General features: G+C 43.3%; 1 protein-coding gene across 4 annotated transcripts in view; it reads right to left on the bottom strand.

Moving 5' to 3' along the window:
* hectd1 (HECT domain containing 1) overlaps positions 1-12,953 on the bottom strand; it is a 47,200-nt gene that overhangs the window by 20,634 nt on the left and 13,613 nt on the right. For 3 of the 4 annotated variants that reach the window (XM_041812879.1, XM_041812875.1, XM_041812878.1), the window contains exons 3-17: positions 11,820-11,969; positions 11,503-11,737; positions 7,975-8,202; positions 7,598-7,879; positions 7,242-7,512; positions 5,754-5,830; positions 5,557-5,655; positions 4,966-5,080; positions 4,356-4,530; positions 3,359-3,497; positions 3,077-3,256; positions 2,680-2,902; positions 2,320-2,583; positions 240-451; positions 10-156 (exon numbers count right to left, since the gene is read on the bottom strand). In XM_041812879.1, the coding sequence (XP_041668813.1) occupies positions 10-156; positions 240-451; positions 2,320-2,583; positions 2,680-2,902; positions 3,077-3,256; positions 3,359-3,497; positions 4,356-4,530; positions 4,966-5,080; positions 5,557-5,655; positions 5,754-5,830; positions 7,242-7,512; positions 7,598-7,879; positions 7,975-8,202; positions 11,503-11,737; positions 11,820-11,959 (2,787 nt within the window). In that variant the 5' untranslated portion in view covers positions 11,960-11,969. The remainder of the gene's footprint in view (positions 1-9; positions 157-239; positions 452-2,319; positions 2,584-2,679; positions 2,903-3,076; positions 3,257-3,358; positions 3,498-4,355; positions 4,531-4,965; positions 5,081-5,556; positions 5,656-5,753; positions 5,831-7,241; positions 7,513-7,597; positions 7,880-7,974; positions 8,203-11,502; positions 11,738-11,819; positions 11,970-12,953) is intronic. The other variant, XM_041812877.1, reaches the window with a different exon arrangement.

The following is a 12,953-nucleotide window of genomic DNA, read 5'->3' as shown; positions in this document are numbered from 1 at the left end:
AAGTCGTACATTATTGAGGACAGTAAACAGAGCCTGGACCAGGCCACTGCTACACATCTCATATGGAGAAATCGTGTTTTCATCCTTTAAAACCACGATCAGGTTCTCCAGGGCTGTTTTCATCAAGTCCCTCCACGTGTTCTCTCCTTCGATGCACTGAAAACAAACAAACACAGTAAAAATTAAACTCTAACATCTGTAATATATCCGCGACTTACTCAGGATGTGTATTTATGAACCTGTCTGTTGGTGTGAAGCTCCCAGGATGACTCCAGCTGTGTGGAGATGTTCCTCAGGGTGACCACCACTCCTCTGGGCATGCTCTCTACGGCTTTGAAGTGGTCGTCGTACAGCTCCCTCGCCATGCTCTTCACCTTCTGCTTCGTCTTCTCCAGCTTTGACTTCAACTTCCTGCCCCGTTTACCCGTCCAGCCCGTCACAAACTCCGAGCCTGGGATGAACAAAAAGGAAAAACACAACGTCAACAGAAATAAACCAGGAAAACTCTTGTCTTTATAAACCGCATGAAGACAAAGAGTGGCGTTCCTCAGGGGTCAATCTTAGAACCTTCACTTTTTCAGATTCAGCTTGGCTGTGCAAAAACAAACCACTTCTTTCAGCCCAATCCCAAAACACAGTATTATCTCTGTTAATTTAGTCTGAAAATGTAGAACTGTTAAAATCCACTGTGTGCTTTTACTTTAAAAGTGTCTGGTAAAGTCATTGCATCTATTTACCTGGTGCTGATAATGATGCGTCAGAAACTTGCGGGTCACAACTACCATTGCCACTCTGTTTTTTTTTCTTTTTTTAAGATTTATTTTTGGGCCTATTCATGCCTTCATTAGATAGAGGAAGGAACAGGGAAGAGAGTGGGGAGAGACATACATGCAGTAAAGGGTCACAGGCCAGATTTGAGCCTGGGCTGCCCGCATACATGGGTAGTGCCTGAACTATCTGCGCCCCCCGTTCCTCTGTCCTTAAGGTCAGTGGTTCTCAACCTTTTCAGTCCTGGACCCCCAAAATAAAGGTGCCAGAGACCGGGGACCCCCACTGGACCTGAAGGTGGTTGAACACAGCCAACCACATTCAAGAATAGTCATGTGGATACAAGGCTGTCCATAAGGAAGGATAAAGGGGGAGGTTATCTATATCTCTTTCTATTCATTTGTGTAGTAAATAGCCTTCTATAAATGAAAATAACTTTTGTTAAAACATTAAAAATGGGAGAAAAATTGCTTAAATTGGTGTAAATTGGCAAAAACCGGTGAAAAATATGTTGAAATTGGATTTTTACAGAACAAAAATGGGTTAAAAGTGGCAAAATTAGATTAAAGTGGTCAAAAAAACAACCAAATAATGATTACACTGGCAAAAATTGGCACAAAAAGTGGTAAAAGTGGATTACAAAGGATCTGAAATGGCTTTTAAGTGAAAAAAATGGAGGGAAATTAAGTAGACTGGGATGAAAAACTGATATAAACTGGCAAAAATGGGATAACTGTGGTTAAAATGGGCAAAAAGGGGTGTAAAAAGTGGTTAATAGTGGCAATAATGAGACAAAAACAGGCATAAAGTGGCAAGAATTGATTTATAAATGAAAAACAGGCAGAAGTGTTGGAAAGGGTTTAAAATGGACAAAAATGGGATTTAAGTGGCAAATATGTGTTAAAATTGGCAAAATTGTGTTAAAAAGTGATGAAAAGGGGTTAAAATTTGATCAAATTGATGTAAAGTGGCAACAATGTAATTTAAAAAATATTCGTAGTTTTTTTAAAGGACTCTGGAGACCCCCTCTCAGTGTCTCGCGACCCCCAATGAGGTCCCAACCCCAAGGTTGAGAACCACTGCTTAACGTGACAAGGGTAAACAAGAGAGGGGAAAAAATGAGAAATGGGACTGAGTTTTAACACCCATTTTTCTGTAAGAATGGTAAGCTGGGACTAATCTACCAGTATAAATTACTGAGACTCCTGCAACCATGACCTGAAGTGCATTTGCCACCATTACACACGGCTCACAACTAACACTACTGAAAATTTGTGCATCATTATTATGCTTTTCAAGCTGGAGCTTCTCTACTCAAAATGTGCTGGGACATAAAGAAACCCTGCCCAGCATGCAAGGACTGGCTCCCATTTTTAACCGCTTTTCTCCCTTATTAGAACATAATAGTGCATTTAAAGAAAGCGGAGGTATAAAACTGAGGTTTTAGATCTAGATTTTCTAACTTGTCATATTTTACTGAGTTAGTGTTGAAGTTTTCTTGCAGCAGCTTTAGAAAGAACCGTGGAGCTGCTGGTGAAGCTGCTAGCTCACCCAGGGAGGTCTCGGCTGTAAACGAGTGCTTGGTTCCTCTGTTCGACTCGAAGACGAAGCCCGGCAGGTCCTCCTTCAGGATGGTGGCCTGCTGGCCGTCAGAGTTGTGGATGGCGATCTCTCCCTCCTTCAGGCAGGTCAGAGACCAGTTCCCCACTGTCAGCTTTGTGGGACCCACGCTGGACAGGATGGGCTGGCTGGCTGTGACCGGCTTCACTTGACTCCTCGCACGCTGCAGCTTCTCCAGGAACTCACTGCGAGACTCTGGTTACAGACGGTGGGGAGAGAAATGTAGAGGATCAGTGAGAGGGACAGAGAAAACCACAGATCAATAATTATTAATGGCTTTGTTTGTCGTACCGGAGCTGTCTGACCCTCCCTCTGGACTCCCACTGGAGTACATGGTGGCGAGCTTCCCATCAAGGATGAACCTGAACCAGCCGTTGGAGCCATTAGAGAGCTCCAGAGCAGCGGCATCAGACCAGATGTAGAGGCAGTCCCTCCCTCTGATGATGGACCAGTCCTTCCAGTGATACGGTTTCCCCTGCTGGATCTCCCTGGCGTCCTCCTGAACCTCCTCCTCCTGCAACGACAGGACAGAGCAGATATTTAGTCAGATGGATTTTAATCTCATTTAACTAGTTTGATAATAAATAGACCATGCTGTTGTCCTCACAGGGAAGTTTCAGAGCAAAATCAAAAACTGAAAAGATTCAAGACAAACTTTTGATTTAGAGTCAGTAATAAATTCTCTCACTCTTTTCACCTTCTCTGGCTTGGCTTCGTCCTCATTCTCGTCGTCTGACGCCGGTCCAGCCAGAGTAGAAACCTTGTTGATGACTCCAAGTCGAGCCAGCTGGTCGAGGAAAACGTCGCCTCCTTTATCCACCAGATCTCTGATGATCTGCAGAGCCAGCAGGTGACCGTCGTCATCGTCCTGAGGGAAACAGACAGAGGAGACGTTATAACTGCAGTAGTTTGGATTTTTAACTCCTCAGAGTTACAGAAGCTACAGAAGAAATAAAAAACATCAGTGTACCTCCTGGTCCAGCACAGTGGCGGTGATTTCCACCAGCACAGTGGGAAGGTTATGTCCTGTCTCGCTGTCACACACCTCCTTTAGCAGAACTTCGCTGCTGTAGTGAACCATCTTCCTGATCAGAGCCAGACTGGCTTTCCTAAAAACACAACATAAATGCACACATGAGACAAAGAATCTTCTAAATCATCTGATCTCCTGTGTCAATATGATAATCTTTGTGCTCCTGATTTCTTCAGATCCTTTAAATACTGAATATCAAACATGTTTGATATGCATGTGTTGGTGTTTACCAAATAGAAGGCAGCATATTTACCGTGCATGTGTTGGTGTTTACCTAATAGAAGGCAGCATCTTTACCGTGCATGTGTTGGTGTTTACCTAATAGAAGGCAGCATCTTTACCGTGCATGTTTTGGTGTTTATGTAATAGAAGGCAGCATCTTTACCGTGCATGTGTTGGTGTTTACCTAATAGAAGGCAGCATCTTTACCGTGCATGTGTTGGTGTTTACCTAATAGAAGGCAGCATCTTTACCGTGCATGTGTTGGTGTTTACCTAATAGAAGGCGGCATCTTTACCGTGCATGTGTTGGTGTTTATGTAATAGAAGGCGGCATCTTTACCGTGCATGTGTTGGTGTTTACCTAATAGAAGGCAGCATCTTTACCGTGCATGTGTTGGTGTTTACCTAATAGAAGGCGGCATCTTTACCGTGCATGTTTTGGTGTTTATGTAATAGAAGGCGGCATCTTTACCGTGCATGTGTTGGTGTTTACCTAATAGAAGGCGGCATCTTTACCGTGCATGTGTTGGTGTTTACCTAATAGAAGGCAGCATCTTTACCGTGCATGTGTTGGTGTTTACCTAATAGAAGGCGGCATCTTTACCGTGCATGTTTTGGTGTTTATGTAATAGAAGGCGGCATCTTTACCGTGCATGTGTTGGTGTTTACCTAATAGAAGGCGCCATCTTTACCGTGCATGTGTTGGTGTTTACCTAATAGAAGGCAGCATGGTTTGCTGAAAGGTTTGTGCAAAAACAGGCAGAAGTCTCCTTAGGTATATCGGAGCCATCTCTGGGTCTCCTTTGGGTTCGCTGCCCTCCTCCTCCTCTTTGTTCACATCTTTCTTTTTCTTGTCATCGCCCTTGTTTACCGGACACATCCAGTCTCCTGCAGCAAAGAAACAAACCAGGAAACCTGATTACCAAACAGGTTATTGATAAGGTAACAGGCCAGGATTTCATGAATGGAATCTTTCTGTCTTTGTTAGATTTTGACAATAATTTTCCAGTTGTTCTCTGATCCAAGTGTCTGTATTTTGGTATGAGGTTGTCACTAAATCAGAATTTTCAATTTTGTTATAATCCAGCAAAAAAAGTCGATATCCTGTTCACCAAAAATACAGGTCATGGGCTGTAATATTTGGTGTTTTCCAACATGTGATTGTGGTTTGACTCATCTGGACTCAGGCAGAATGTTTGAAAATATATAAAAAACTGGCTACCCTTACCCTGAATCAGAAAGACTCATAAATCCTCCACCTCTCTGTAACTCAGAGTAGCAGTGTTATTACAGGAGAGCTGACTTTCATGGGTTTTTACTAACCTGGAGACTGCAGTATCGCCACCACCTCCGTGTGTCCTCTCTCTCTGGCTTTGTCCAGAGGAGTCTTCCCGTCTTCATCTCTCAGGTCTGGGTTTGCTCCGTGGCGCAGCAAAGTCTACAAAACATAAAGAAATGTATTAATTATGGACCAGTAAATGTGTTTTTTCTGCTGCATTCTTCAAGTGTGTCTTGCCTTGCATGCCTCTGAAACTTTGTCATGAATGCATTCGTTAGAGAACTTGAACATTTGGGCTTGAAGTGTTCTTGTGTTTCTGCAGATTTCTTTTACTTGAAGTTTGATCTGCAGAAAGTTTCTTAAAGTTGCCCAGACACAAAGTTTGATCGATCATTCTGTTATAAAAATAGGTCAGCCTTTAGAAGGGAAGGCTTGTTTTATTTTATTTTAATGTAACGCATCTCTCTGACCCCAGTGACACCAGCAACACAAACTCAAGTTTCATGAATGAAGGGTCAACTCTCCAGGTTTGAAGATTTTAAGATCCTCTAGAGTCCCAGCCTGATCAGAACTGAGGGGTTGTTTACATTCATGCTGTGCATCAGTGTGTAGTTTGTGTGTTATGAGGGTTTTACCTTGGCTACTTGTGGGCGTCCGAAACAGGCAGCGTAGTGTAGTGAGGAAGACCTCTGACCTCTGTTGACGTCCGCTCCTCTCTCACATAAAAACTCCACCTGAAAGCAGATGACATACAAAGATTTAAACAGAACTAACAGTAAGAGCAGCTACACGGGCTAATAAAGCACTGAAGAGCTCAGTTGTTTTATTTTACCATTTCCTGTGTGCCAAAAGCTGAAGCCCAGTTCAGCAGCGTCTGTCCAACATCGTCCATGAAGTTCACTTCAAACGCTGAAACAGAAGAAGAAGAGTTTCACTGGTGCTGCGATTAAGATTCCTGCTGCAGGTAATAAACTTAACCCTGTGTGAAGCCCGTCAGGAGAAGAGTAAATATCTTTTCTCATTCTTCAATCAGGAACAAGAGAATCAGCGTGAAGCTCTGGAAGATCAGTCTGCCGTTTCTATGGCTTCACAAACTTCAGCAGTAGGGTTGAGACCAGCTGATATAAATGTTCTACAGCAGTGGATCTCAACTGGTCTAGCCTCAGGACCCACCGATACCGCTGATGACAAATCCTGACCCAAATGTCCAAAAGACTTCAACAATGCACAATCTTGAGAAATTAATTTATCAGCATGGTGAAAGCAGGTTTTTCATTGCATGAACAGGAAAAAAATGAGTTGAAATATTGATCAACATTTAAATTTACCCTTTCTCACACAGGTGTCAAACTCAAGGCCCGGGGGCCAAATCCAGCCCATGGAACGATTATACCGAAGGTTTCGACTTAAACTTATGATTTTGATTTTTCATTTCATGCTTTGAGCTTTTCAACTCATAATTTGGACTTTATATGTCACATTTTTATCTTTTAGATTTCCAATTTTAAATTTTAAGTCATATTTGGACCATTTTCCAACTCCTTACTTTAGCTTTTAAATCCCAAATTTTGCCTTTTAAACATATGATTTCAAACTTTTTCCTAATAATTTTTACTTTTTAAATCATATTTTGACCTTTTCCACTCCCAATTTTGAATTAAAATCTTATTTTTAACCTTTTAAGTTATCATTTTGAATTCTAGCTCATACTTTGACATTTTCAACTTCTAATTTTGGCTTTTTAATCCCACATTTTGAACTATCGGAATCACAAATTCAATTTTAAGACATAACAGACTTTTGAACTCATGATTTCAAATTTGATCTCATATTTTGACCTTTCAAACTTATGATTTCAACTTTCTCCTTGCATATTTGCTCTTTAAAAACATTCTTTTTCTATTTTTAATATCTTGTTCTGATCTTTTGAACTAATAAATTGGAATTTTTATCTCAGATTTGAGCCTTTAAACTTTATTTTTATTTTTTGAATTTCCAAATGATTTATCATCAGAGCCATTTTTTCATATTTCATATGGTGAAAATGAGGTTGACAGTTTAGGGCTGTGTTGGCCCTGTTTGGCCCCCAGGTTAGACCTAAATCCGGAATCCGGCCCCTGCTGTGATTGAGTTTGACACCCCTGCTTTATCACAATAAAACAGTGTTAAATGAACAGTATGCTTCATAGACTTTAGCCATCTTTTTTGTTTCACAACCCACTCAAAACTGCTCTGTGACCCACTTTTGTGTCCCGACCCACCAGTTGAGAACCACTGTTCTACAGCATGGCTCTTAGTATGGGTGTTTCTGAGGCCTTACCTCCCGTGTCGATGGCGTCGATCAGAGCGTCTGTGTCTTTGCTGCGGATACAGTCGATGAGCTGTCGGTGCGATCTCTCTCCTGAACTGTCCAAGCGCCGCAGGCCGGGGATCCGACCCGTGGAGCCCGCTGTGGATTTGGGCAGAGCTTTCCTTCCTTCAAACAGGAGCACGAGCAGGAGGTCAACCAGGCGCATGGTGTCCAGCACGCAGCGCTCGTCTCCTCCCAGGGCCGACTCCATGGAGTCGGGCAGTGCTGAACGTAACAAGTCCTGAAAACACGACAATAAAACGGTGTTTATTTACCGTGCACTGTCAGGAAAGTATTTGTCTCGTGTTAAAGGTGAGTTGACCTACATGTGTAACGAGTGGCGACCCCCGGCACAGCGTGGACAGCAGGCTGACGATGGTCGACACTTGGTTGCTAAGTTTGGAGTCGGGGGCAGAGGGGGCGGCGCCGGTTGAGGTCCTGCCAGGCTTACAGGAAGAGGCGGGGCCTGACACTGTGCCACCGGCGGCCGCCATACGGGACAGCAGCTCCTCTGTCAGGCCGTGTTTGGCTAAAGGGGCGGGGTCCACGCCACGACGAGTGAACCTGTCAGCCAATGAGGCGAAGCAGCGCAGAGCTCCATCTGAAACCTGCAGAACAGAGAAAAGTTTGTCCTAAATATCTCAGCCTGAACCGGCAGTCCGAGTACTCCCTGAGGAGACTCGTCAGACTCGTCCTCGCTCACCTGGTGGTCTTCGTGTTTGAGCAGGCTGGACAAAGACTCAACGCAGGTCTCCAGAGACGAGTCCTGCGGCTCCATCTTGCTGCAGAGTCGGGACACGACGGCCATGGCCGAGTGCAGAGTGTCTTTGTGAACCAGGTGACCGCTGTCTCTGATGAAACTCAGCACACAGTTCAGACCGCCGGCCTCGAACACGGCGCCAGACTCCCTCGTGCAGATCAGCTCCAGCACCTACGCAAACGGACAAGTTATAAAGGTGAGATTACCCATGTTTCTGCAAAAATACAGTTACTGTTAGAATAACAACCGTTTTTAACCACCAGATTATCGACTTCTAATGGTTTCTGTATGTTCTGTTCATTTAAGGAGCTCTAATTCACATTAAACTAAACAATACAGACATTTTTGATACAACAACAAACACAGAAGTGTCCTTTTTGATCCGACAGAATACAAAAATGTTTCCAATGGTTTTATAAATGTAGAGTTTGTGTAGGAGTTTATCTATAATTTCAATAATTACAAATAAAAATAGCTCAATAGTGGGTGTCCAGGGTTTTCTGGTATAAATCAGGAATGGTTTGATTCTAACTAGAATCACACTAAAGCTTTTAACTCTGACGTTGTGATGACCGTTTGTTATCTATGGTCATTTTTATAACATTATCAGGACATGTTTTCAGCCCATAGCTCTCATATGTTCCAGCTCTTAGGTTCATTTATGCCAAATGTTGGGTTGAGGTGAGCTGTGACTAAAGGTTAAAACAGACCGATTCACCTCCTCAGAGACACAAAGACCACATTCACTGATGACATTTAAAGAATCGAACCTGGGAGGGAGATCAAATACACTCAGATCAAGGAGCATCTTTCTGCCTCTCTCTGCTGATGCAGACAATCTGAAGCCTGGAGACACGACGCCACTGTCCTGTGATTTTTATTAATAAACCTCTGTGAGCACATGCTTTCTGATCTACTGCCTGTGGTGTGGCTCTGCTCCAAAAACACAACCACAGGAACGTCTGAGCTCAGATCAGCAGTTATCCTGGCCTCCTGCTACCGTCTGAGACCATGTTTAAACCTCACACCAGCATCCTTTATGGTCATTCTGTTACCAAGCAGTAATCCTTTATCCTTTATGTGAACACACCTCAATATCAGGGATGTGCGTGGGTAATCGGTGCAGTTGGTTGAACTAACTACCCATCATTTTTTATAAACACAGTCTTGAAATCCCGGTCTATAGTGCTCTTTTGAGATGTAATGAACCTCCTGCCATTAGAGGCCGCTGTAGCTGCAGTTAATGGTCGCTGCCTTCCTGTCTGGCACTTCACCACATGTAAATATGGGAAGCTCAGTGGCGGCTCAGCAGTTAGTGTGTTGCAGGAACAGTGCGGTATGACTGTTTTTAAAGTAGTGAATGGAAATAAAGTGGTGTGTTTCACCCATAGTGAAGAGAGACAGAATATCAAAGCACGATTTTAATCTGCAAAGAGGAACGAAGGCTGGCGGTGTTAGCTGCTAATGTTAGCCACGCTGTAAACAGTATATCAGGCTAAATCACGCCCCCTGACACAATGACCCTGTGAGGAATTTGACTGTTTTCTAAGGATTTTCTCCTCTTTAGACTAGCCAGTTAGACAAAATTTAAATGAGGGTTTAGAGAAATAGATGCTTAGCAACATCCTTACTTAATATGATGAAGACAGGTGTGATGCTAACACAGATTACCAGCCTCACCATCAGCTGATCTATGCTAGTCCACTAGTGAGCAAAAAGACTGGTTTACTAACATCAGTTTAGTCTCGCTCATAGTGACGGGAACTCCAGCTGTTTCTAAGGATCTAGACTGAGGCTAAGCGCTAAAACCTTCAACCCTGACAGAGAGATGCGAGCACAAAGGTCACATCACGAGAATAAGCAATATTAATAACATCACCTGAAGCATGCTAGGCTGCCACCTCTATGATTTTGAAACTGAGTTTCTCTTTTCCATGACTAACCTGCATTTAAATCTGCCTGAACTCATCATCAGCAGAGAACTGTTCAGGCTGCTGCTGTGACAGATAAGCTACAGGTGTGACAATCCAGCAGACACTCAGGTAGACAAGGCCGACCATAGGTGAGCATTTTACAGCGATAAATGGCACCTCCTCCCAGCACTCGTGCAAATACTGTCCAATTACAACACACATGCTAACTGTTTAGATAGCATCTTTAATGTGCTGCAGTTCATTCTATCTACTATTGATGAAGCTTGCTGCTGCTGGCAAAGCTTCACCTCCTCCACCCCAGCCTCCTCCTTTATAGACTAAAGCTTCACCTCCTCCACCCCAGCCTCCTCCTTTATAGACTAAAGCTTCACCTCCTCCACCCCAGCCTCCTCCTTTATAGACTAAAGCTTCACCTCCTCCACCCCAGCCTCCTCCTTTATAGACTAAAGCTTCACCTCCTCCACCCCAGCCTCCTCCTTTATAGACTAAAGCTTCACCTCCTCCACCCCAGCCTCCTCCTTTATAGACTAAAGCTTGTTGCACCCTCATATTCAGATTTGTGCTAATATGGATAAATTGCTTCTGAAATAATCTAATTATCTTCAACACACATTGTCATAAATGCATCTATGCATATGGGTGTTTCTATCCATGCACTCTCTGAATATTCACAGCATGCTGCTGACTAACCTAGGGAGCATCTTCAGAGCAGAGCCTTCTCTACCAGGTATGTATAATGTATAAACATTTTGCAATAAAATGGTTAAATTGTATGACGAGAGCGTTCCTGACTGAATGTAGGTTATAATATAAAAAGATTTATTGCTTGTATTTGTTGAAAAATACAAAAAATTAGGAACCTCAAATAAAATTACAAATTAAATCTCAACATTTTGACAAAATCATAATTGTACTATTTTTGCAAATTGTTCAACCCTAGAAGAAATAGATGCATCAGGGTTATCTGACACATCTCAGGGACAGAGGACTTTAAGTCTTCATTTGGTACAATTTTGCCTTTTTTAAGTTTATTCAAAAACAACAATAACAGAACAGTCAACCTGGTATCCAAACACTCAAACACAAGGGTCTGACACAATGATCCTGTCCACTGTGACAGCGAAATCTCTGCAGATACATGAGAGGAATAGCAGATTCTAGGATGAGATTCACTGGAAAAACAGACTCAGCAGACTCCAGTAATGGCTTTAAGGTTGTTGGAAAGCAATAAACCATTTAAAACACTGAAACAAGAAGAACCACAGTGTTTAATCAGGTTTTAATTGCTGCTACTCTGAAAAAAGGCTTTGCATTTCAATGGAGATTATTCTGATCCTGCAGAAAGGTTCAAAACCTGGACCAAAACTTAACCAGTGAGTTAAGCAGAGGTCAGCTGTAGTTATGTAGCAAAGATAAACAAGAGAAGCCCTCTGACACTGATATAACGGCCGCTGCCAGCCTTATTAACAGCAGCTGTGGACACCTCAGCTCTCCAGAGCTGATCTAGAGCGGTAATAAACTCTGTCAGTCCTCTTACCTTGACACACTGCTCGGCCAGGTCTCTGCTCGTCCTGTTGTTCAGTTCCACCACTACCAGCCGGTTGCACAGCGCCTTGATGGCCCCATCCACGCCCACGATCCTCCGGGTGCACTCCGCAGACACATCCAGGTAGTATGTGATGGCTCGGGCCGTGACCTCCAGCACGTTATCTGGAGCGCTCTCATCCAGGAAGATCTTACAGAGCGCTGGGAGGAACGTCCGAGGAGGACAGCTAAGGAGAGAGAGAGAGAGAGCGGTCGGTCAGTGCACCGATCAATAATCCATGACCTCCTGGTCGGGGAGCGGACACTCACGTCTCGAAGCAGCGGTCCACGTTGTCAGACATGAGCAGCAGCATGCAGAGCTGCTCCAGAGCGATGAGCTGCATGTCCCGCTCATCGCCCTGACCCATCTGCAGCCACTCCAGCAGGGTGTCCGGGTCCACGTCGGCCATGATGGCGAGCCTGCAGAAACACAGAGGCAGAATGGTAATACACTTAGCAGTGAATGCATGCTTTATTTCACATTACATTCAGGGAAAAATGCTTAAAAAATCTTGCATTATACATGCAGCTCACTGTAAAATTTTCAGAAAAGTTAGGGCGTTTTCACACCTCTAGTTTAGTTGGTCTGGTCTTAATCATGGACCAGTGTCAGTGTTCCATTGTTGCATAATGACACCAGCGTGGTCCATGTTCACATGGGGGCATTTACAAGTGGACCAAAAAGTGTGATGTGTGAGGAAAATGCTGTAACTGGTCAGGTTCCTGCTGTTTATGAATACACCTTTACTGGCATACTACTCTGACAATCTTAAATAAATGTTTTTAATTATGCGGTGTAGAAATGATCTAAATCAGCACAATAACGTTATCAGATTACACCGACTACACACAGTAAACAAGAACAGAAGATGACATTTAACAGAGATCAACAATCAACCAAGTCATATAAAGAGTGACGGACTGAACATGCTCAAAGCACAGTGTGTCTCACAGTGAGTAGAAACTGTGTGGTTATTAACTGATTCCAGATTGTGTCATTCCTCCAAAAATAAGCACATAAATATAAGTTTATGTGTTGGAAAAGCCGACTATTCATGACCTTTGTGATCTTTCCCGTACAGACAGCAGCCTGCGCAGTGGCAGAATAAAGACACTAGTGTGACTGAAGCTCTGTCAGGTTTGTCTGTGGGTTTAACACTGCAGTATTTCTCTACAGTAGCCGGGCCAAAGACTGTCAGTCATAGAAACAACAGAGGCTCTTTGTGACGGTAGCAGGCTTTTACGGGGAAAACAAGAAACAACTTTGGACCAGATATCCTTTAGATAGAACTTCATATAGGAATATTGTAGAGAAAATTATCCTCATTAACCAAGCTAAGTCATTGAGCTTCACTGTATGTAGCTACACATAATACCAGGTGGAGAAAAAGTAGGGACAGGTGT

This window comes from Cheilinus undulatus, linkage group 18 (genome assembly GCF_018320785.1).
Source record: "Cheilinus undulatus linkage group 18, ASM1832078v1, whole genome shotgun sequence".
Taxonomy (NCBI): domain Eukaryota; kingdom Metazoa; phylum Chordata; class Actinopteri; order Labriformes; family Labridae; genus Cheilinus; species Cheilinus undulatus.
The sequence above is the reverse complement of the archived record's forward strand: the minus strand, read 5'-3'. Positions and strand labels throughout refer to the sequence as shown.